The 25,377-nt window shown below is 43.1% G+C and overlaps 1 protein-coding gene across 3 annotated transcripts in view; it reads right to left on the bottom strand.

Annotated features, from left to right (window-relative positions):
- Positions 1-7,267: 7,267 nt before the first annotated feature.
- The window catches only part of ino80 (INO80 complex ATPase subunit), a 200,588-nt gene continuing 182,478 nt past the window's right edge, over positions 7,268-25,377 (bottom strand). For all 3 annotated transcript variants that reach the window (XM_041214654.1, XM_041214655.1, XM_041214656.1), the window contains 5 exons: positions 23,512-23,600; positions 15,120-15,293; positions 12,840-12,993; positions 10,923-11,135; positions 7,268-9,238 (listed from right to left, as the gene is read on the bottom strand). In XM_041214654.1, the coding sequence (XP_041070588.1) occupies positions 9,018-9,238; positions 10,923-11,135; positions 12,840-12,993; positions 15,120-15,293; positions 23,512-23,600 (851 nt within the window). In that variant the 3' untranslated portion in view covers positions 7,268-9,017. The remainder of the gene's footprint in view (positions 9,239-10,922; positions 11,136-12,839; positions 12,994-15,119; positions 15,294-23,511; positions 23,601-25,377) is intronic.

Genomic DNA, 25,377 nt, shown 5'->3' with positions numbered 1-25,377 from the left:
TCTCCTCCATCCTCACCCCTTTTTTCAAATATTTTTAAAATTTTTATACATACATTTTTTCCCCCACCTATTTATATTATTTAAATTTATTTCCATTAATTGTTTTATCCCCACCTTTTAGCCTATTTTGATCTTTTCTCCCATACCATCCCCTCTCCCACCAGGGCCATCTGTCACTTGCTCATCCTGCTTTCTACTCTTAATTGCACCATTAGCATCTCCTTTAGCCACTATCACCACCATCAACACCCCTTTGACCTTTTGTTTATGACATCTTTTGCAATCTCTCCTTTGCCACCCCCCTATCACTGGCCTTCTATTCAGCTTCATCTGTCCCACCACCCCCTTAAACAGTATATATTTCATCACATTTCTACTTCTCTTTAGTTCTGAAAAAGAGTCATACGGACTCGAAACGTTAATTCTGTCTTTCTCTCCACAGATGCTATCAGGCCTGCTGAGTTTTTCCAGCAATTTTAGTTTTTGTTTGGGATCAAAATTTATGCTAGTGTCATGCATTGAGTATAGCGTCACAATGTTGAAATTTGCATATCTCAAAATAGGACTGCGATTAACTTTGAATAGAATTGTAGCTGACTTCAGGAGGGCGTAGACTTAAGATGAGATTGGAAACAATGGGGAAAAGCAGAACGTATAATAGCTTTTAAAGGGGAAGGGATAACTATTTGAAAGAGAACATTTCAAAGAACTGTTGCAGATAGCAGGTAATTGGGACTGAGGGGAGAGAACTTTGAGGGCACAAGAGTGATGAGCTGAAAGGGGAAAGGATGGGGAAATGGCACCTGGAAGTTATGGTAAGTAGGTAGTTTCAGAGAGAAAGCACAGGAATACGTGCAAATGGGCACCTCCTGCTACGCTTGTAAACTTGTAAGAAACAACCAAATTATTGCATAACTCATTCAACAAACAACAGATGGGCATTTGCATTCAGCAAACAACAGGTGATTGGAAGGGTGAGGAAACTTTAAAAGAGGAACCACACCTTGCGTATCAGGCTAATTCTTGGGATGTGTGGTTACTGACAAAGCTAATGTTTATTGTCCATTTCTATAATACTACTGAGTGCCTTGCATGGCCACTTCAGAGGGCAATTAAGAGTCATTGGCATAGCACTTAAGTCACATATAGGGCCAGACTGGGTAAGGATGGTGGATATCCTTCCTTTAAGGGAAGTGAACAAGTTGGATTCTTATGACAATCTAACAGCTTTTGTTGATCTTCCCTTCCCCCAAAACAAGACTTGCTTTAAACCTATCAAAACTCAAACGTTTTGCAGTTATGCTATAGAGAGACCTAAGCAATCCCATAACCAACAGATCAGATCAAAGCTTTGCAACAATAGCAAAATACTGCAGATACTGGAAATCCAAAATAAAAACAAAGTGCTGGAAATACTCAGTGGGTTTGGTAGCATCTATGGAGAGAGAAATAGAGTTAAAGTTTCAGGTCTGTGACCTTTTATCAGATACTGCTGCCTATTTTCAGCATTTTCTGTTTTTATTTCAAAGCTCTGCAGTTCTGCCACATCCAGTCCTGGATGGTGGTGGACAACTAAACAATTAGTGGGAAGAGGGGGCTCCATGAACATCCCCATTCCCAATGATGGGGGAACCCAGCACAAGTTCAAAAACAAGGCTAAAACATTTGCAACCATTCTCAGCCAGATGTGCTGAGCGGATAGATGGTCCATCTGGGCCTCATCCTAAAATGCCCAGCTTCTATGAACATACAAATTAGAAGCAGGGGTAGACCACTCAGCCCCTCAAGCCTGTTCCACTATTCAATAAGATCATGGCTGATTTGATTGCAACCTCAACTCCACATTCTCACCCATGCCTGATAACCTTTCACCCACTTGCTTATCAAGAATCCACCAAGCTCTGCCGTAAAAATATTCAATGATGCTAACTTTCAGTGCCTTTTGAGGAAGAGTTCCAAAGACTCACCACCCTCAGAAAAAAATTTCTCCTCATCTCTGTCCTAAATGGGCGCCCCTTTATTTTTAAATAGTGACCCATAGTTCTAGATTCTTCCACAAGAGGAACATCCTTTTCACATCTATCCTGTCAAGACCTCTCAGGAACTTATATGTTTCAATCAAGTCATCTCTTACCCTTCTAAACTCCAGTGGATACAGGCCTAGTCTGTCCAACCTTTCTTCATAAGGCAACCCACCCATTCCATGTATTAGTTTTGTAAACCTTCTCTGAATTGCTTCCAAGCTCAAAAGACTTTAAAGGGGCCACACACTAAAATAAATCACCTGCGCACTCCAAAAAAAATTAGAGAGTACATTGATCACAGATGCCAGTCTTCAGCCAATTCAATTTACTCTACATGATATCAATAAATAGTGCACTGTATACACTATGCCCGAATAACACCCAGCTGTAGTACTGAAGAATTTGCTCCAGAACTAGCAGCACCTCTAGCCAAACTGTTCCTGTACACTCACCTGCAACACTTGACATTTACCTGACAAAGTGAAAAAATGCCCAGGTATGCCTTGTCCACAAAACATAGGACAAATTCAATCCAGAAAATGACCACCCCATCAATTCTCTTCCCCTTCAAAAGCTTGGCTAAATTCCCCTTAAATGCATCTGCATTATTTGCTTCAACCACTCCCTAGATAGCAAGTTACACATTCAGTCAACGAGTAGTAAGAATACGTTTGAGTTCCCTAATGTATTTCTTGATGACCATCTTATATCAATGGCCTCTAGTTATGCCCTTTCCCAGAAGAGGCCACATTGCCTCTGTATCCACGCTATCAAACCTTTCGATAATTTCAAAGACCCCTATTACATCAACCACCAGCCTTCTTTTCTACACTTGCCCCTTTATATTACATAGTTATTTCATGATATATGCCCTCTGTTATATTATAAACATCTGTTACACACTCATCCAATCTCTTACGTTACACATCCAATCTCTTACATTACAAACAGCTGTTACAGACAGGTCCCTTCCCTCATATTGTATACAAATGTTAGACTAATTCCTTTGCTCACATTATATATAATTGGTGCAGACTTGACCTCACATTTCCCAAATTGTACTCCGTGGCCCTAGTGAGTTACTGAAACATGGGCATAAGACCCTCTTCAGTATTTCAGCCAAATGGCCATTCTTCACCTGCGAGTCTACAAAATTAATATTGGGAGGCTGTTAAAATGTGGAGGCAACATAAATGAGCTGGATTCAGTCCTCATCTAGTACCCACCTGCTGGCAGCTTTGCAACATTACAACAGTGACTGCACTTCAAGATGTAATTTATTGGCTGTAAAACATTTTGGAATGGCCAATGGTCTTGAAAGACACTATAGCAATGGGAAAACTTTTGTTTCTTTCCAAGCAGAGGCTCATTGAGTGATCAGGTTTGTGGGGTATGTGGAACATTCATTATTCCAGTCCTAAACTGGCCCCCTCTATATTCGTTCTCTGCTACATTGATGATTGCATTGGTGTTGCCTCCTGTTCTCACAATGAACTGGAAAATGTCATTGACTTTGTTTCCAATTTCCACCCTTCCCTTACCTGGTCCATCTAGGATATATCTCTTCCTCGACTTCTCATCTCCATTTCTGGAGATCGGCTATCTACTAATGTTCATTACAAACAGCTCCCACAGCTATCTCAACCACACTGCCTCACACCCTGCTTCCTGTTAGGCCTCCATTCCATTCTCTCAGTTTCTCTGTCGCATCCATTCTGATGATGCAATTTTCTTCACCTGCGCACCCAGCATGGGTTCCTTTTTCCTCAACCAATGATTCCCAACCAGCCTGGTGGACAGGGCCCATTGTGTGTGATCCATCTCACACACTTTTGGTCTCACCTCTTCCTCTCCCTCCCAGAGCCAAGTTAGTGTTCCCCTTGTTCTCACCTTCCAACCCACCAGTATTCAACAGTTCATCCTTCGCCATTTCTGACAGCTCCAGCTTGATGCAACCACCAAACACATCCTTCACTGCCCTCTCCTTTTAGCATTCCGTAGGGACTGTTCCCTCCGTGACACATTTGTCCACTACTCAGTCACGCCCAACACCTACTCCCCTACGGGACCTTTCCATGCAAGTGTAGGAGACGCAGCACCTGTCTTTTCGCCTCCTCCCTTCCTACAAGTGAAATAGCAATTTACTTGCACTTCTTTCAATTTAGTATGCTGTATTCGCTGCTCACGATGTGGTCTTCTCTATACTGGGGAGACCAAACACAGATTGGGGATTGCTTTACAGCAGCCCTCTGTTCAGCCCACAAGCATGACTCCAAGCTTCCGGTTGCTTGTCATTTTAATTCTCCACCTTACTCCCATACTGACCTTTCTGTCCATGGTCTGCTAGTGTTCCAGTGAAGCCCAATACAAACTCAAGGAACAATACCTTATCTTTTGACTCAGCCCTTCTGGGCTCAACATTGAGTTCAATAACCTCGGATTATAACCTCTGCTTCCATCTTGTTTTTCTTCTTCTCTTGTTATTCGTTTTGCTGGAATAAAAACAGAAAATCCTGGAAAAACTCAGCCCTTGTTTTGCTATAAACACATTCTGCTACCTTACCTTTATGCCACTATCAGCATCTCTTTTAGTATTCATCACTACCATTAACACTCCCTTTTTCTTGTGTCCAAGGCATCTTTGTCAATCTCTCCTTCGCCCCCACCCATCGCTGACCTTCTATCCTGCTCCCCCCCCTTAAATTCCATCACATTACTACTTCTCTTCAGTTCTGAAGAGTTGTGCAGACTTGAAATGTTAACTGTTTCTCTCTCCACAGATGCGGTCAGGCCTGCTGAGTTTTTCCAGCATTTTATGTTTTTATTTCATATTTCCAGCATCTGCAGTATTTTGCTTTTATCTTTCCATTTGCTGGGTTGGTCCTGTCTTGTATCTTTTTTTTTAATCCCTTCATGTTGCATTCAGATGGTTCTTAAGTAACCATTCATACCTCATTTGGACACAATCTTTTTTTCTTTACTATATCCATTACCACTCTCTTTGGCTGTTGCATCATGAAACCTTTTGTTATTTAATCTTTCCTGGCCTCCATCTTATCATAGACCTTTTTTCATCCTGCCCCTCTCCTCCTCCTACTGGTTTAAAAACTCTTACATTTCTATCTCTCTTCAATTCTGATGAAAGGTTATCAACCTGAACATTAACTCTGCTTTTCCTTACAATTGCTGCTGGACCTGCTGAATTTTCCCAGCATCTACAGCATTTTGCTTGTAGGGTGAAAACCCTGACTTTAGCCCAGTGCACATTGTCCAATTGTTGCATCCCATCCTGTTATCCAGCTGAACGCAGTTAACTGTGCATTGGCAAAAGATCAAATCTGGGGCAGTCATGGTCTGTATAGTCCAGTTACAGGCTTCCTTTGCTAATGTGGGCCATTGCAAGAACTGTTATAGATCATTACTTCACAATTAAGCTTACATGAAGAAACACAAACACCGGCAGCTCTTTAGAGACTTTGATTTTATTCTGATACTGTACTGCTTGTACCTGAATCATTTTTGCTAGGGTTGAACACAAATTGTGACTGATTTCATTAACTGATTGTGCATTGAGTTATGGCGTTGCAATAAAATAAATCAGTTAACCAGCCCGCACTGTCAGGGGAGGGTGGGGGAAGAAACTGATTCAGTGAACTGGTATTGCATACATTGTACAATTAACCACACAGGCCTCCTCCTCCATGCATCCTCCTCAAACCTTTTCCATTGTACACCCTGAAATGCAAGTCAAGCTCCTAGCGTAGCCCAGTACTGAATTTAAAATAAGGCCCCAGGGTGCTCAGTTTACAATTTTTGCCACGTGTCAAACTGGGTAATGAATCTGAAACTGTCACTCAATCTCTAAAAATAAAGACATGTAATAATGTAATATGTGCCCTGACCACAAGGAGCAGAGTGCATCAACTTGAAACAGGACCTGAAGATCCCAGCAAGATCTCGACCACCTCAACACTGTCTGCAACAGGCATCATTCTATACTGGCCAAAGGAAGATGCTCGCATACCCATGTAGGTGCAGATCCTGCCTACTTTGGGTCTTAAGAGTCGTGGCTCAGTGCTTGACACATCTGCAAGGGTACATAGCCAGTAGAAGAATGCACTGACAAGTTAAGTGCAACCTGCAAGCAAGTAGTATAAAAGGATGTGATTCAAGTATTACACCGTCACCTTAACCCTGGATGTTCTAATTAACGTGGCTATCCAGGATTTAGATAATCAAACTGCAGCACTGCTGCAAGTCAGTTTATTCAGCAGGTTAGTTAGTGAACGGAAATCTGTTGCATTTGTCTGGGGGGCCTGGTGTGGGGTGGGGGCGGGAGAGGCAGTTCACACAATGTCTCACAGAGCTGCCCATACAAGCAGAACGATGTCTCCTAAATTATACATGGAATCTTTCAACAGATCCATTCCACTGGATGGAAAAACTAACCAGCCAGTGAATCAGAGATGTAAGGCAACACCAAGGCTTGCAGCACAGGGAAAGGACACTAGGTTCAACTAAGGATCAATGATAACTGCAGATACAAAACTCTGGATTTTAACCTTGATATAATTCAGACCATTAAAAGAACTTAATCTGTTTATGCTATTTAAAATACTGCATTGTTTCCACTCGTTTACAATACATTTACTATTTATTTTAAAATACAGCCTCTGTTTTCTTCCCTTCTTTTGCTCAGTTTTGGTTTTTCCAATGGGCGGTGAACTGCCTCTCTCAGGGGTCCAGCTGAATATTTAAACAGAGGGAAGGTCTCAGGAGGGTAATTCTGTGCCTCAAAACCCCACACCTCAAATCAGATAGAGGCTCGGCTGAGACTGGACTGGGAAGATGGGGAGAGAGCAGGAAGAGAGATGGTAGAGGTCAAGAGAGGTACAAGAGAGGATGGGATGGATATGGGGAGAAGGAGACCAGGGAAGAGATAATGGGTGTGGGGGAAAGAGAGGGACATTTTGGGAAGGGAGAGAGAGGCATGCATACACCTGTGGGGCAGGGGGAGAGACAGACACACACATAGGACAGGAGGTGTGAGAGACAGGCGTGGGGGAGGGGAGTGTGATGGGGGTGGAGAGTGACAGGAGGGTAAAGAGACACAAGGGGTGGAGAGTGATGTGGGTTTGAGAGAGGAGAGAGAGGGAGACGGGGTTGTAGAGAGGGGGGCAACGTGGGGCGAAAGGGGGGCCACGTGGGGCGAGGGGGGGGGGCCACATGGGGCGAGAGGGGGCAATGTGGGGCAAGAGGGGGCAACGTGGGGCAAGAGGGGGCAACGTGGGGCAAGAGGGGGCAACGTGGGGCAAGAGGGGGCAACGTGGGGCAAGAGGGTGGAGTCTTGTAGTTAGACCACACTCACTATTCTAGTGCAGTGACTAGCATGTTTATCTAGTTTTAGTTCTGCAAGGAACTTGAGATTAATAAAGTTCCCAAATATCAAACTATAATCAAAATAGAGAAAGTTGAAAAAGGGACACAGCTCCTGCATAGTCAGCAGTGATCTAAAGGAAATCAGGGCCCATTCCCTCTGCACTGGTGCTAGCATTTCAAAGGAGCTTTAGTGAAATGATACAGCACTGTCTATACACAACTGGAACTATAATGGAGTGGCAAAGTACTGTTTCTACACATCTGGGCTCTTTTCAGCACCTCCTCTTAAAGGCAATGCAGGAGAAATTGGGAACTTGTGTGATGAACTGCAGAAATCAATCCAAGTCCATGATATAGCATGTTGGAATGTCAGGGAGCAGCACTGCATTGGCCATGGAATGTTTCCTTAAAACTTTACAAAAACTCTTCACATTTCAGGCTTACCAAGACAGTTACCATCCTATGCAGAGTGTTTCTGAATCATTATATCCTATAATTTGGGGTCGAGATATCCAGCAGTTGTCATGTTGTGTATTGCTAATACCTGTACTGGAAACAGGGGTTCCTAAGTGTTTCCTATGGATATTGCAGATCCCCCTTCCTTTGTCTTGTGATCTCCATGTATTGGTGTTTGCTGCTACCTGCAGTAACACAGCAATAACCCAGTGCTACACGAGGTGAATCCTGGACCAGTCACTGCCTCAAAGGCACTGCTGGAAGTTTTCAATGAGGTTGCTACATGGCACGCTTTGTATTTTGTCTGAAAGAGAGCCGGAAATTCGCAGTGGGTCTGTCAGTATCTCACAGAAAGGAGATATTACCTGCCCTCTTCCTCCTATTGACTGATAGGACGACTGAGAATTTCCAACAGTAAGTTCTACTTTTTAGTACTAACTGATTCCCAGGGTCTTTAAACCAGCATTAATGGGAGTGAGAACACGGAGTGGATGCTGCAGTTCACAAGCCTTGATGTGCAATGACTGCCAAAACTCAGCAGACTCGGACTTGCACTTGGAGACTTCTCCCGGCCAGTCCGGGGCAGCACAGCTATTGAGCAGGTGCCACTTGCAGTCACCAGCAGCTGACTGATGCAAATGTTACAGTGGTATGAGGAAGGAGGAGGTATGGAGGAGGGTGCGGGAAGCTGAATGCTGCTTCTGTTCTCAAGGGGAAATAGCTTCCGCCTCTGCAAATTAAAACACAAGGACTTCAGAATGTTTACCTCTCAGCACTGGAAACTAGTAAAAATTCACACACATACAATCTCTCCATAAAATTACTATTCATCACGTGGCTGGATTCTCACCAGTCTCTGTCGGGTTAGTAAAAGATAGCAGTTTCTGTTTGATTTTTCTTATTTTTTTGTACATATTTACAAGTTCATCTATAAAAAAATAGCACATTCAAAAAGAAACAAACAAGGATTCTGTGCTCTCCTGGTAAACATTATGTACACATCATTAAGAGGGAAAAGGCTTCTCCATGATTTCACTTATTAGGCTTTTTAAACAAACTCTTAAACCCTTAAACACGAAAGTCTTGCAATTCACCTACCCTCTCCACCCATTCACTGTAGTCATTCCTCCCCCCCACCCACACCAGTACTGTTCATGGTTACCGGCCCCCAACAGTTGGGGGCTGAACCAGGCCTCTGCTGGCCTTCTTGCTGGGGGACGGAGAAGGCGTGCTGGTGTCCGTCGGGGTCTGTGGTGTTCCTGGGACACTGTTTGACAGGCTGTGAGGAGAGCTCAAGGGTGAGGTGCTCATCATTCCGAAGGTGGCGGCACTGGTTGGCCGGGAGAGGGGTGACTGCCCAGGGCCACTTCCTGCCATTCCTTGAGATTGAAGAGAAAATATGGGAACAGTCAACCCACACAATCCAAAATATAAACACAATTAAACTACAAATCTTCATCATTTTTCTGAATATTCCCTCACCATAATGAGGGATATTAGTGCTGGCAATTTAGCACGAGTATCATATTGATTGTCAGCATCAAATACATTTAAGTTAGACACAATACAGCTCACATAAATTTGCCTCTATTTGTTCCATCAAGCATTCCCAGGGCAATTACAGCATGGGTTAGATAGAGAGTAAAGGTCCCTCTATACCAGGCTCATCCAATGAGGCCTTCCATGCCCCCCAGAGTCAGTCTTCAAAATGCCAGTAAAACAGATAAGTTTGAAAGGGAGAGAGAAACGGAGTTAATGTTTCGAGTCTGTATGACCCTTCGCAGGCAGTTGTGGGTGGGTTGTAAAGCGAGCCAGGGAGTGGAGGCCACTGGCTTCTTACTGCGTGATTGGAAACTGTGTGCAAAGGGGGCGCGAGGACGGGCGGAGAGTAACAAAGAGAGATTGAGACAAAGAGAGAGCGAGCAACTATTAGGGGAATGTGTGTGTAGGGGCAGTGTGTGTGCATAAGTCTGGCTCAATCCCAGTATCAGGATTCTCATTCACCTTCACCCCTACACACCAACATGCACACTCATTCACACTCTCAGTGCGTGAGGGTGATGAGTCAGCACCCTGAGATTGAGAGCTGGAGACACACACACACAAACCCTATTACACTCTAATGCTCATCTTTATTTACTATTTTTTTTTGCTCAGCAAGTTGTTTCTTTTCATTCCTTAGTTTTTAAAAAAATTCATGTTTAATGCTGTGCTAAACATCTTTCTGAAATTTGCTCATCCGCCCCTCTAGTGAGAAGATTTTGAAATGTGGCCCCCCCCACCCCGAGCATGTAAACGTTGGACAAGCCTGCTCTATACTGTCCCATAAAACACTCTGACTGATTAATAACCAATGTGTTCAACCTCACCCTCAGTAACATAGGGGAAAAACAAATGAATTTAATGAATAGTACTTTAATCTATCATGTATATAGGCTAGCTTGATTCTGTCTGACACTTTTGATACTGACGATTCATTAATCAGCTTGTTTGGCTTCAAGAAGCAAAGAAACAAAACCATTAGGCAGGATGGAATTGATTGTTCACCACCACCCATGCTTTTTATTCCTCCAGTAGTTGTTTTGTCCCTCTGCATTCAAAAATATATAATTTTAAACAAAATTACCATCATCATCATCGTTAATAAAGTCCTGCTTTAATTAATCTATCACAGATTTCAAGCTTCCTGCATCCAGGGTGCTGCTAGGAAACCTGATCTTGTTATCCATATTATGAAAGGCTCATCATTCATGATGTGATCATGTCCAACTTCTCAATAAAATGCCATCTGAATGGCTGAACAAAAACGTGAATTTCAAACTGATTTTAGCAAGAAACCAAAGTTGAATTGAACATAGTATGAAAATTGCATACACCCCGTGTTAGTGATAGCAACGACCTCCACTTGAAGCTATCTTAGAGGTGAGCGCACTACAAGTGTGCCAAGGTTGACACTGCATTTAGAGTCATTAATGGGAGAGAGCGTTACCACTGTTCCAAGGCTGACAAATGCTACCACTGTTCTGTAGAGCGCTTCCATCAGGTATTCAACCTGTTCCTTACCTTTGGACACATTGTACCCGTATGCAGCGTATGCAGCAGCTGAAGCTGCTGCTGCACCTGCCCTGGCTCCCGCCATCGCTGCAGCACTGCCAGCAGTGGACTTGCGCCCTCGATTTTTCCCTGAACCTTTTGATGTACTTCCAGATCCTTTTGGACGGCCCCTGCCCCTCCCTGAAGGGCCCATGTTAATACCAGACTTGTCTTGCGAAACACCTGCAAAATAAGGAGATTCATGCATCATCACCCAGGATATAAAAGGCAGAAATTCAGTCCACAATTCTAACATGGTGCCTATTCTACCACTATACTCACTCTGACACGTGCCCACCTTAAGAGTTGTCAGCTAGGGTCCAAAGCCTGCTACAAGGTGCATGAAGCCACAGATACAATGGCTGCCCAATCAATCTCCAGAGGAGAAGGGAGAAAAATGGTGTATGTCTCTGTTTTATGAACAACATCAGCCCCCTCCGTACTGCACTGAATATAGCCTGTTCAATTTTTCACCTTTCGTATTTTCCCCACTACATACTCACCCAATATGAGTATGGCTTCTGGCTGAGAATTGCCCCAGTAGGGGAGGGTTGTTGAGGGTAAAAAGATGCTTCTGGATCGCACAGACTAATCAATGTCTCAGCCCACCCATAGCTAAAATGACAGAACGGCCCCGCCAGCAATGCCCTCCATTACCCTGTATCTCTGATGGTTTCTAAGAGACTACTGTATGGCCTTGGGGCATTTATACTCCAATCAGCATCCGAAAACACAATATCCATTGAGGTGACAATGACAGAAATAAAGCTAAAGGTAAAAAACGGCATGGAGCACATGTGGTAGAAATTTGGGAAGTGAATGCCAGCAAATGAAAGGATTAAAAACTAAAAAGTAACCAATACATCTGGCTAACATGAAGTTTCTCAGTTCATAAAAGCAAACTCCATGGTGGGACTGACAGCGACCACAGATTGTTCAATTTGTTGAAAGAGGGTGGAATTTGGGAAGCACAGTGAAAAATATACACGTGCACAATACAGATATGTACGTGTACACACATGGAGACAGACACACACACAAAGACAGGTATAGAAATATATATACATAAATATACAGACATTAATGTCCTTTAGGGAAGGAAAATTGCAGTGCTTACGTGGTCTGTCCTTTATTTGATTCCTGATCTACAGCACCGTGGTTGATGCTTAACTGCCTTCAAATAACCTAGCAAGCCACTCAATTTTATCTAAATGCCAAGAAAAAGTCTAAGAATAATAAAACCAGTCCAAATCAACTGAGACACCGGTATCATCACTGGGTCAAAATCCTAGAACTGCCTATCTAACAGCACTGTGGGTGTACCTACATTACAGTGGTTCAAGAAGGTGGCTCGCCACCACCTTCTCTAGGGCAATTAATGTTGGCCTTGCCAGCGATGTCCACATCCCATGAATGAATAAAAAAAGACAGACAAGCGCAGATATAAACATACAAACGCACATGCAGATATACGCCCGTGGACAGATGTAAAGTCACACAAACATGCAAATATATAGGCATACACACATGCAGACACATATATAGAATTACTAGCAGGATATGAAAAAACAATTCACCAAGTGCTGAGGGGAAGATTACAAATCGACACTTTGGACTGATATCACAGCTGAATTGTTCTCCTGCCTCCCACTAATCCCCAGCTGCTAATTCTATTTATAATCACAAGCTTGAGTGGTACAACAAAACAAACAGGAAACTAGACAATTAAACAGTACGGGTGACGATCACTGCCCCGGGTGACTCAAAGTCACGCAACGACATCCGACTTTAATCCAAGGTTACAAAGTAATCAACTATGTTCCCAGCAACACATTTGGTGCAAAGGATGGGTTACACGACGCACCAGGAGCTTCCTGTATGTCATACCATTCACATGGTCTGAAGTTGAGCCTGCAATGGAGACTGGGGAATTGGTCGCTCTTGATTGCGATGCTGATGTTGGGTCGTCCACGATCACAAGGTCACTGCTGCTTTCATCAGGTGCAATAGATCCGGTGTGCTGCTCACTGCTCATGGAAATCTATGGGGACAGAGGGTACAGGTTATATCAAGAGCTTGCATGCTTTTGGAGCTGTGCACTGCACATCATTAAATCCCAATAAACCACTGCATGCAACTGACAATTCATCCCCTGTATCTTTGGTCCCTGTGTATGAGCTCCCATTTACACTGGGCAGTGACATGGGTCAAACAGCAGTAGGATATTCTGCCTGTATTTTGAAGTGTATGTTCGTGCATGCGAGAGAGAGAGAGAGAGGATCAAAACCACATCTAATTATCACATGAAGCTGGACTAATTTCCCAATCTTCAATAACAAAATCTCAGTGCAAAACACCTTTTTGATAAAGAAGATCCCGTCTATTTCCAATACAGGGAAAGCATGAACCACATCAACTTTTGGTGAAACAGTCCCATTTTCTAAGCCTTTAGCAATAAACGCTGATTGCACAGTGTACTAACTACACACTGTGCACATGTTTTATTTGGGCTCTCCAGTTACCTATCCAGTGAAACTCCTGTGCTAACAGCTTCACTTTGCCCCAAAGTGATAAAATTAATTGGAGTCAGGGGACCAGAACCAGGGTACGGGTCACAGACACAAGATGAATTATCACATCAACTTCTGAAGTGCTAAATTCCCCTCCCTCCTTAATACTTTCTATCTATTTTGTTTCTTTCATTCACGTCTCTTCCTATTCCTTTAAAGGATTCCAGACTGCCTGATCTCCAGGATACTTCTCTAAATGATCCCAAGCACATTCCTTTGTTGATATGCCATTTATTTAACTGATCCTGGGCTTTTTGCCCCTCAAGTATTCCTTTACCGTACTATGTTTTTTGGAGAGACAGACTTTTCCCCAGATATTCTCCTTCCCCAAATACCCCCATCCAACTTTGCTGCAAGGTGGGAACCATCTCTCAGCCGAGTCACTGAGGGCGTGCAGGAAAGGACTGATGATAGGTTTGGTGTCAGCTGGTAGTGACAGGTGACCCCCATTGCTGTATATGGATTGACTTTCCATCCCCATACAGTAGTAAGTGCTGTCTACTCCAGGAACTGTTTTGGATTTAGAGCACTGGCCAACATGTCTGTCAGTCTTCTTGCTGACTGCTTTAAAAGCAGACCCAAACCCCAAAGGACATCCTGTCTCAATTTTCCCATTGCAGTCCCATTACCTCTGCAAACTGAAGCAATCTATGTCCAAAAGCAGCAAGACCTGGACAATATACAGGCTTGGGATGACAAGTGGCAAGTAACATTCACGTCACACAAGTGTCAGGCAATGACCATCTCCAACAAGAGAATATCTAACTTTCGCCCCTTGATGTTCAATGGCATTACCATCACTGAATCCCCCACTATCAACATCCTAGGGGTTACCATTGGCCAGAAACTGAACTGGACTAGTCACGTAAATGTGACTACGAGCAGGTCAGAGGTTAGGAATCGTGCGACGAGTAACCCACCTCCTGAATCCCCAAAGCCTGTCCATCATCTACAAGGCACAAGTCACAGGAGTGTGATGGAATACTCCCCACTTGCCAGGATGAGTGCAACTCCCACAACATTCAAGAAGCTTGACACCGTCCAGGACACAGCATCCCGTTTGATTGGCACCACAGCCACAAACATTTACTCCCTCCACCGCCGACACGTTGTAGCAGCAGTGTGTACCATCTACAGGATGCACTGCAGGAATTCACCAAGGCTCCTTTGACAGCACCTTTCAAACCCACGACCACTACCATCTAGAAGGACAAGGGCAGCAGACAGATGGGAACACCACCACCTGGAAGTTGCCTTCCAAGTCACTCACCATCCTGACTTGGAAATATATCGCTGTTCCTTCACTGTCACTGGGTCAAAGTCCTGGAACTCCCTAACAGCACTGTGGGTGTACCTACACCACAAGGACTGCAGTGGTTCAAGAAGGCAGCTCACCACCACCTTCTCAGGGGCAGCTAGGGATGGGCAATAAATGCTGGCCCAGCCAGCAAAGCCCACATCCCATGAATGAATAAAAAAAACAAGATCCAAATAATGTGAGAGAGATCCATGCAGCTGTGACTGTCCTGATCTCAAGTCCCTCTGCAGATCTATGCTCAGCTCCTGCATTAAGAGGCTCAGTTTAGTGCTGTATTACCTCACTGTAAGGGCTGGGCATCGCTGAGTCCACGCTGATGAAAGATTCCTCCCCATCTGCTGACAGGTTTCCTGAAGACATATTGGAGTTATCAGCAGATGCTAATGATGGTGTCAACATAGTCCACCCCTCTTTCCTCCTCTTTACAGTGCTCTCACCATCCTCCTTCTTTTTCTGTCAGAAAGAAACAACACTCATCAAAAAACGTGGTCTTTCAACTCATACCTAACCTCGTGACACATAGTCACCAGTAATTATAGCAATATGATTCTTGTGAGCTGGTGAGACATCCACAGACCCATGAGGCAACTAAATTCTAATCCCATGGCAGCTGCAGCTTGAAACTGAAGCCAGGTGACCAATTCTGGTTTGGTGCTGGGTACAGCTGCAAGTATGATCCTGTAACCACAATGTGTCCTCCCAGTCTTTCTAAAGATCTGGAGCTCTTGGCAGCTGAATGGTGGCTAACAACTAGTTGATGGCCCATGGCCTTGCACACTGGGAGCCTGCAGATAAAACAGGGTTAGAAAGCGAGGTAAGCAGTCCAGATGCAGTTCATTTAAAAGTCATGCACCCTGTCCTCATGTCCACATTCATAATGGGAACTACATCTGTAAACATATCTTGCTGCAATTACGCTTTCTGGCAGCAGTAGTGATATTGCAGCGCCTGCACTGGTAGCAGGAATGCAGGAGTGTCAGCCTCTGCAATTATCCAATAGGTTTGAGGTTCTCTCAGCTTGTTTGGATGAGAGCAGAGGCTGCAGACTGACCGTGGCATGGTGGTATAGGAAGCCATTCAAGTTGGGGGAGCACAAAGGAACGTAGTGGTAGTAGGAGGCAGTATAGCGAGGAAGATTGACACTGTTCTCTGTAGCAAAGAGCAAGAGTCCCTGTCTGGTGCCAGGGTTCGGGACATCTGCTCAGGGCAGGAGAGGAACTTGCAGTGGGAGGGGGAGGATCCAGTGGTTGTGGTGCATGTGGGTACTAACAACATAAGCAGGATGAGGAAGGAGGGTCTGCATTGTCAGTATGAGGAGCTAGACACCAAATTAAGCAGAAACTTAACGATAATAATTTCTGGATTATTACCTGAACCACATGCAGATTGGCAGAGGACAAATAAGATAGGAGATGTGAACGTGTGGCTCAAAGATTGGTGTGGACGAAGTGGGTTCCAGTTCGTGAGGCACTGGCACCAGTATTGGGGAAAGTAGGATCTGTACCATTGGGACAGTATACATCTGAACCGTGCTGGGGCTGGTGTCCTTGCAAGCTGCATAACTAGGGAAGTACAGAGGGTTTTTAAACTGAATAGTGGGGGCAAGGGATCAAATTTGGGAAGGATGTGGTAAACCAAAGAGTAGAGACAAGGCAAGATGGAAAGATATTAATAAGGGAAATGATAAACTGACCATGACAGGAAGGGAAAAAGAATACAAATCTAAGAGTAAATCAGCAGATAAGGATAGATGCTGCAAAAGTAATAAAAGGACAAAACAAAAGTCTTGGTATCTAAACGCACGTAGCATTCAAAACAAAACAGATGAACTAATAGCGTAAATGGAAATAAATAAGTATGATCTGATAGCCATTACAGAGACATGGCTACAGGATGACATAGATTGGGACCTGAATATTGAAGGGTATGTAACATTTAGGAAGGAAAGGAAGTTAGGAAATGGTGGAGGGGTGGCTCTGTTAATTAATGATGGTATTAGAACATTAGAGAGGGATGACTCAAGTTCAGGAAACCAGGATGTAGAAGTGGTTTGGGTTGAAATGAGAAATAATAATGGCAAGAAGTCACTTGTGGGAGTAGTGTACAGGCCTACACCAGACCTATACGGTAGGACAGGGTCTAAAAGAAGAAATAATGGGAGCTTGTCGGAAAGGTACTGCAATAATCATGTGGGATGTTAATCTACAGAAAGACGGGAAAAATCAGATGGACAAAGGTAGCATAGATGAGGAGTTCATCAAGTGTTTTCGGGATAGTTTATTAGTTCTGGAGCCAAACAAAGAACAGGCTATACTAGGCTTGGTACTATGCAACAGGATAGGTTTAATTGATAACGTCAATGAAGGCACCCTTAGGTAGCAGCAATCATAACAATTGAATTTTACATTCATTTTGAGGGAGAAACGAGTGCATCCAAGACTAGTATTTTAAACTTAAATAAGGGTAATCCTGAGGGCATGAAAGCACAGCTAGCTGAAGTAAACTGGCAAAAGAGGATAAGGGATAGGTCAATAGAGGTTCAGTGGCAGACATTTAAAGGGATATTTCAGAATACACAGAATAAATATATTCCAATGAGGAAGAAAAATTCCAAGGGGAAGGCCCACCATCCATGGTTAACTAAAAATGTTAAAGACAGTATCAAACTTAAAAGAAAAAGCATATAATTACGCAAAGAAGGACAAAAAGATTAATAAGGAGAGAAAAATTAGAGGACGAGAGAAAGCTAGCTAGGAATATATAGATGGATAGTAAAAGTTTCTATAGATATTTAAATAAGAGTTAACAAAGTGAGCTTTGGTCCTATAGAAAGTGTGCCTGGGGAATGGATAATGGAAAGCAGGGAGATGGCGGATGAATTAAACAGGTATTTTGCTTTGTCTTCACTGCCTAGGACAAAAGTAACATCCTGGAAATAGCTGTAAATCAGGAAATGGAAGAGGGGGAGGAACTGGGGAAAATTACAATCACTGGGGAAATGGTATTGAGCAAATCATTGGGGCTGCAGGGCAAATCCCCAAGTCCAGATGAACTTTACCCTAAGGTCTTGAAAGAAGTGGCTAGTGAGATAGTTGATGCGTTGGTTTTAATTTTCCAAAATGTCCTAGATTCAGGGAAGGTTCCATTAGATTGGAAAATAGCAAACGTAACTCCTTTATTCAAAAAGGGAGACAGAAAGCAGGAAATTACAGGCAAATAAGCCTAACATCTGCCATAAGGAATATTATGCTATATCAGGGCCCTTAGATAAATTCAAGGTAATCAGGCAGTCAGCATGGTTTTGTGAAAGGGAAATCATGTTTAACCAATTTATTGGACTTCTTTGAAGGAGTCACACGTGTTGTGGATAAAGGGGAACTGTACTTAGATTTCCAGAAGGCATTTTATAAAGTGCCATGTCAAAGGTTACTGCAGAAAATAAAATCTCTCAGTGTAGGGGGTAACATACTGGCATGGATAGAAGATTGGCTAGCTAACAGGAAGCAGAGAGTTGGCAAAAATGGGTCTTTTTCTGGTTGCCAGAATGTGATGAATGGTGTGCCACTGGGATCCATGCTGGGGCTTCAACGTTTTACTATTTATATAAATGACTTGGATGAAGGGCCAAAGGAATGGTTGCTAAATTTGCTGACGACATAAAGATAAGTAGTAAAATAAATTGTGAAGAGGACATAGGGAGGCTACATAGATAGGTTAAGTGAGTGAGCAAAGATCTGGCAAATGAAGTATAATGTGGGCAAATGTGAAATTGCTCATTTTGACAAGAAGAATGAAAAAGCTTATTACATAAATGGTGAGAGATTGCAGAGCTCTGAGATTCAGAGGGAACTGGATGTCCTAGTACATGAATCATAAAAGGCTAGTATGCAGGTACAGCAGGTAATTAGGAAAGCTAATAGAATGTTATAATTTTTTGTGAAAGGAATTGATTACAAGAGTAGGGAGGTTACGCTTCAGTTGTACAGGGCATTGGTGAGACCACATCTGGAGTATTGTGCACAGCACTGGCCTCCTTATTTAAGGAATGGTGTAAACTTATTAGAAGCAGTTTAGAGGTTTACTAGACTAATACTAGGAATGGCGGGTTGTCTTATGAGGAAAAGTTGGATAGGTTGGGCTTGTATCCTCTGGAATTTAGAAGAGTGAGAGGTGACTTGACTGAAACATATAAGATCCTAAGGGATCTTGACAGGGTGGATGTGGAGAGGATGTTTCCTCCTGTGGGAAAATCTAAAACTAGGGGTCACTGTTCAAAAATAAGGGGTCGATCATTTAAGACAGAGACGAGGAGAAATTTTTTTCTCTGAGGGTAGTGGAAGCAGAGTCTTTGAATATTCTTAAGGCAGAGCTACATAGATTCTTGATTAACAAGGGGGCGAAAGGTTATCAGGGGTTGGCAGGATTGTGGGGTTGAGGTTACAATCAGCCATAATCTTATTGAATGGCGGAGCAGGCTTGAGGGGCTGAGTGGTCTACTCCTGCTCCTAATTCCTATGTTCATATGTAATTACAGCAAGGCAAGGGTACATGGGCAGTCTCCATTAATAAACGTAGACTCAAGGAGAATTTATACTGGAAATGTCAGCAGCAAGTGCATGCAGATGCTGCCAATGATTTCCCCCAAACACTACCACTCTCAAGTGCTCACGCTGCCCTAACCTGGGTGAGGGGGAAAGGGAGATTTCCTTTGTATCCACCCCTGTGCTGTACCTATCTTGGAAGTGTTTGAAGGGACAGTGTGGAGGGAGCTTTAGTTTGTATTAACCTGTGGTGTAACTGCACTGGGAGCCTCTGATGCTGACCGTAGATTCCTAAAATGTTGATAAGTACAAGAATATGATTTTTAAAACCACAACTTAGGGTCTGAATTTACTATTAAACTCTGTCTTAAAACAGGATTGTGTGAGTGTACGAAAGAATGTAAGAATGGGTATGTGAGTGCACATGTATGAAAGAGCAGGTAAGAGTGAGAATGTGTGTGCACAAGTGTGTGCGAAAGTGAGCATGTACATGAATAAGTATGAGAGTGAGTGTGCACATGCGACTATGAATGTACAAGCATGTGCACATGACTATGTGTATGTGCAGCATGTTTTCGTCCTTTGACAGCAAACTCATTAAGAATGAAGTTGTACTGTGGCTGCAGAAGTGAGCCGGCATAGATCTTACACTCAGTTTTATTAATGTTGGTAACCCAATCAGTAGCAGTGATGAATAAATCAACAGCAGGGGATTACAGACACCATTAACAGCATGGGCTGCGCAAAGTGCTCAGCACCGACACCTGCTGTCCCAGAAAGGGATCTGTGACATGTAGTTTTTTTGGGGGGGGTGGTGCAGGGAGTGGGCAGATTTGTGCATCATAGGTTACAGGGTGGGACTACTGCTGCTCTACAGGAGTTGCAGACTGTCAGATAACACCTGGGATCTCTGGTGAATTGTGCTGTTCTCTGCTGCCTTAGGATGGTAGCAGTTGAGACAACAACCAATAATGTTTAAGGATGAGTAGATAAGCATTTCAAGCAAAAGAAGGGCTATGGGGAGAGAATGGGCAGCGAGGTCAGTTTTAGATTAATCAAACAGTTAGCAGTGACACCAGGGGCTGAATGGCTTCCTTTTGTGTTGCAAATGTTTGTAGCACCAGGCCAGATTCTTTCCACAGAAACAGTGAAGGCCAACATTGCAGCCACCTCTCACACCTACTCGCAATCAGCTTTAAGACCTTATCCACAGACACAGGGGAGTTGTGTTATCCATGAACTGCAGTGTGCATGAGACATGGGGAGAAAAGGGACTGAACCATGATGGAGAAGATTTCTCAATTTGATAATTTTTTGGAAAGCTCTAGAAATATTATTTCCCTGGAGGTAGAAAGTGAAAAAAAATCTTCCTGCCTTAGTTTAGAGATGCGATATGAAACAAGACCTGGTGCTGATATAGTCCCAGATCTTGCCACAGGATGCTGCAAAGTGCTTCAAACCAATGGATAATATTTTGAAGTGCAGTCACTTTGCACACACTAAGAATCCAGTAACAAGTGAATGGCTTTTCAGGGTGAGGTTGGTTGAAAGGAATGTAGGCTGGCAATTTTGCCCTGATTCTTTACCATGCATTTCAACATGCACCAGGGCCACAGGCTAACATCCGACACGAATGATAGTATCTCACAATGCAACACCCTCTCAGTACTACAGTGAGGTAGAGAAATTTTTAATCCGTGTCAGTGCGAGGCAGGATTGAAACTGTTTGTAAATCATGGTGACAAAAAGGGAAACATCTGTTTTCTATGCTGAAAGAATAAGTCAAGACATGCTCACCAGATCTCATTTACCCTCTTGGCAACACCTGACTGCCACTTAATGGAATCGAAGAGTCATGAGGACTCGAAACGTCAACTCTTTTCTTCTCCGCCGATGCTGCCAGACCTGCTGAGTTTTTCCAGGTAATTCTGTTTTTGTTTTGTACTTAATGGAACTATTGAGTTGAAGGACACAGCCATGCAAGTGACTGAGACTGCATAGGGCATGGGCTGTGCAAAGACCATGGATAAGAGGGGGAGATTACAGTGAGAGCCATCCCTCCTGTCACAGACCACTTTGTACAATAGCTTGTGAGGCACATCTTAGACAATACAAACAAACCATTAATCTGAAATTCACACTCTTGTGCTGAACCAGTGAGTTGCCAGGATAGGGAGTAAAAAGTTTACATATTGGCCAGTTCACCCTTAGTTTGAAATCTGAGAGGGATCCTCGTCATGAAACTAACATTCTTTTCATGATAATTTTCTGGTTTATTGTGAAGTAGGTTTATGGGGGTAAGTATAGCTGTGCGTGTGTGATTTAATCACATTTTGTAGTCAAGCAGACTGCAAGCTTTAAATCATCAAAAGAAGCTAAAAACAAAAAACTGCAGATGCTGGAAATCCAAAACAAAAACAGAATTACCTGGAAAAACTCAGCAGGTCTGGCAGCATCGGCGGAGAAGAAAAGAGTTGATGTTTCGAGTCCTCATGACCCTTCTGTCAAAGGGTCCGCCAATGCTGCCAGACCTGCTGAGTTTTTCCATCAAAAGAAGCTAAGTGCTTGATATGCTAATGAGTAAACATGGATGTTGGCTTAGCATGCAAGGTGTGAAGGGAATTTGCATTTTTAGATTTCAAAGGGATCCGTCGTTTACAACTAGCCAGATAAGCAAGGCTAAGGAATGTTTTTATTTTTCCCAAAGGTTACTGACAATATATAGTGGCAACATTAAAGTTTTTATATTATGAGAAAGACACAGTTTCAAAGACAGAATTCACAGAATTTACATATTAAAAAGAGAGAAACATATATAAAGGAGAATGAAAGGCTGTGTGTCAGAAGACCTTGTAAGATCTCTAACAGGAGTGTGTGAAATAGCCTTAATGAAGCCTCCAGCATTTGTGCATAAGTCTGCTAGCTAACGAAGCTGAGGTTGGGGAAAAGCCATTTGGAATTCCACTGTCCAGGGAATTGTGTTAAATTGCTGAGTTTGTTTTAATTCTAAAATCTATTGTGGACCAGTGCCTTAAAGTGTAACTGGGGGTCAGGTTAATTAGGGATTTTAGGAGTTGTAATTGTAGTCTTATGTATGTGCTTGAAATCTTTTATTTTGTTAATAAATATTTTAATTTATTTTTTAAAATCTCTAAAGGTTTTGGCAGGCTTATTACTTCTGAATTCAGTGCACACATCTCGTAATAAATATGATTTGCAAAACCGTTGTGATAGCGCGACCAAGTTTCCCTTGTGGATTTGGTCCGCCTGGCCGGCATCATCTACCAGGTCATAACATCCTGCTTATAATTGGAAAGTGTGTGCGTGTGTGTGTTGTAGAGGGAGGAGCTGGTGGGGAGAGAGCGAGATGGGAAAGGACAGCGTCAGGTTCAAGGGTGGTGGAACGGGCAAGAAGAGAAAGGGGGAAAGAAGAGGAACAGGTCATAAGAACCTTCAAAAAATTCTCCAATTCCTCCCTTGCCCAATCCCTTATGATATCTAAAAATAGGGTCTAGAATTAAGAATAGAGTCTCAGGATAAGGGGTAGGGCATTTAAGACTGAGATGAGGAGGAATTCATTTCTTTACTCAGGGGGTGGTAAATTTTTGGAATTCTCTATCTCAGAGGACTGTGGAGGCTCAGTCTTTAAGTATGTTCAAGGCAGTGATTGATAGATTTCTAGATAGTAAAGACGTCAAGGGGATAGTGCAGGAAAATGGTGTTGAGGTAGGTGATCAGCCATGATCTAAGTGAATGGTGAAGCAGGCTCGAGGGGTCGAATGACCTTCTCCTGCTCTTACTTCTTATGTTCCTGTCACAATGGTTCCTCTGTTATGGTACCAACTCCTTCGTAAAGGCCTTTTGCACACAGGCTGATTCTGCTCTTGTGTACAATAACCCAGCCAGTACTGCATTTATCTACTTCCCATGTGGGAACAGGGTGCTCCATCTAGTGTTCAAATGGTGAACTGTTGAGGGGATCCCACAAGTGACAACATGTGTCAAATGCACTCTAATATCTCTAAAACAGCCAATTGTTTGGAGTCTGTGGGGGGAGGGATATACTCTGCTTATTCACTTCTTTCACATTCCTGTGCTGAGGGTCACTTCAGCTGGGAAGACATCCCTACCTTTTCTGCATATTTTTCTCGTTTCCTTTTTCGATCTTTCACTTTGTTTGATTCTTCTTGTATTCGTTTCTCTTCCTGTCGCAGGCGCACTTTTCAGAGAAATAAAGAGAGAAAGAATCGGTTAGTCAACCTAGCAATCCCCAAACTCACTCATGAAATGACCCAAGTACACATGCTTAGAATTATTCTTGTATAGTTTCAGGATCAGTAGCACTTTTCATTTTCCCTCTCCGCTGAAGGCACTAAAATCTTTCTCAGTGTTCATGAGCGAGAGAGATAGTGACTATTGGCAGCTCTTCTACTGTGGGGCACCATATGCAAATATAACCGAAACATGCACACTTTTGAGAAAGGCTACTGGATAATGATCTGGAAAATGATCATTGGCTGTATTTTCCCAACCTAACCCAGGGCACTGAGGCCAAATGTAAACCCCTGCTGATAACTGAGCACAGATTGGGAATGGGACCTAAGCTCTCGAGGTCTGTATGGCTCAGTATCAGAGCCAATGATGCCTTGGGCCACAGTGATCATGGGACCTCCAATAATCATTGAAAATGTTCCTACAATGTGTTGTTTCCCATGTGATCTTTACTATGCCAATAACAATCCCATGTGATTGAAATGGAATTTGCCTTATTCAGCCACTTGTAGAACAACGTTTCAATGTGTCTGATGTACCTGCGCGCGGTCAGAGCTCCATACATGCGAATAATATCAGAACAATTTTGAACCTGGAGCCAACTGATGCTAGTTCACACCTGGAAATGTTCCCAGTTACAGATTGGACATCTAGCACCAGGTGGTCAATTAGTTTCCCATATCTGAGCCAATGACATTTAGCATTCCACATCTGGGAGCAGTGCAAGTTAGAATTGGATAATTAAGGAAAGAAATACAGAGAAAAATAAAAAAAAACCCTGCACAAAACAATTAACTTTCTCCACCAGAATGAAAACAATGGATAATAAGCACATCCAAAGAGTTAAAAAGGTACTTCACTTTCTGGAACTTGCCAGCCGCACAAAACAGCTGTGACTTTGTGGCTTGATAATCGGTGACTTGACTGTTCCCCTTCCCATATATTTTGGATGGCATACGGCATTAGGATGAACTGAACCAGCTCCTGTATCTCTAAACTTATGGGCCCAGCAGCTTCTTGGTTAAAACTCCTCCACTAGCCAATGTTACACCTAATGCAACATCACTGATGCACTGACCTTCTTGGTTAACTGAACAAAGTGCATTTGATCAGTGCAAGGTGTCAGCTGCTTGTAGACATAGCGAGTCTGCGCTCATTCATTTGCCTTCACAATTAGAGGAGGAAGTGACATGAAAATAGAACAGGAAGAGCAAAAGTAAAAAGGAAAGCTCAAGAAAGATTTCATGCTTGATTCCTGATCTGTGTGAGATAACTGATCTCAGCTAGAAAGCAGTTGGGGATGCTGCAACTGGCCCAAGCCCCAGGAGTTAGGTTGGGAAAAAAAAATTCAAGCCTTTTTCCATTTGGTAGTACAGAACTTGAGTATTGCTGGAAGAAGAGACACATTAAAGCTTTTCATCTTGCACTCTTCAGGACACTTTGCAAGAACACCAATATAGAAAGGAGACAACAATTTACGGTGAATGTAAAGAAAGTGCCAGCCAATCAGCACTCTCTTCACAAACAGTATAAATTGTCTTTCCCCCTATATTGGTATTCTTGCGAAATGTCCTGAAGAGTGCAAGATGAAAAGCTTCGATGTATCTCCTTTTTCAGCAATACTCAGCCTTTTATCTTCAAGATTACCATCCAGTGATTTGTGCTGAGCGAGGGTGAGTGAGTGTACGCGTGAGTGGCATTGTGAGAGTGCATGAGAATGTGTG

This window comes from Carcharodon carcharias, chromosome 20 (assembly GCF_017639515.1).
Source record: "Carcharodon carcharias isolate sCarCar2 chromosome 20, sCarCar2.pri, whole genome shotgun sequence".
Lineage (NCBI taxonomy): Eukaryota > Metazoa > Chordata > Chondrichthyes > Lamniformes > Lamnidae > Carcharodon > Carcharodon carcharias.
Note: the sequence above shows the minus strand (reverse complement) of the source record. Positions and strands in the feature narration are given on the sequence as shown.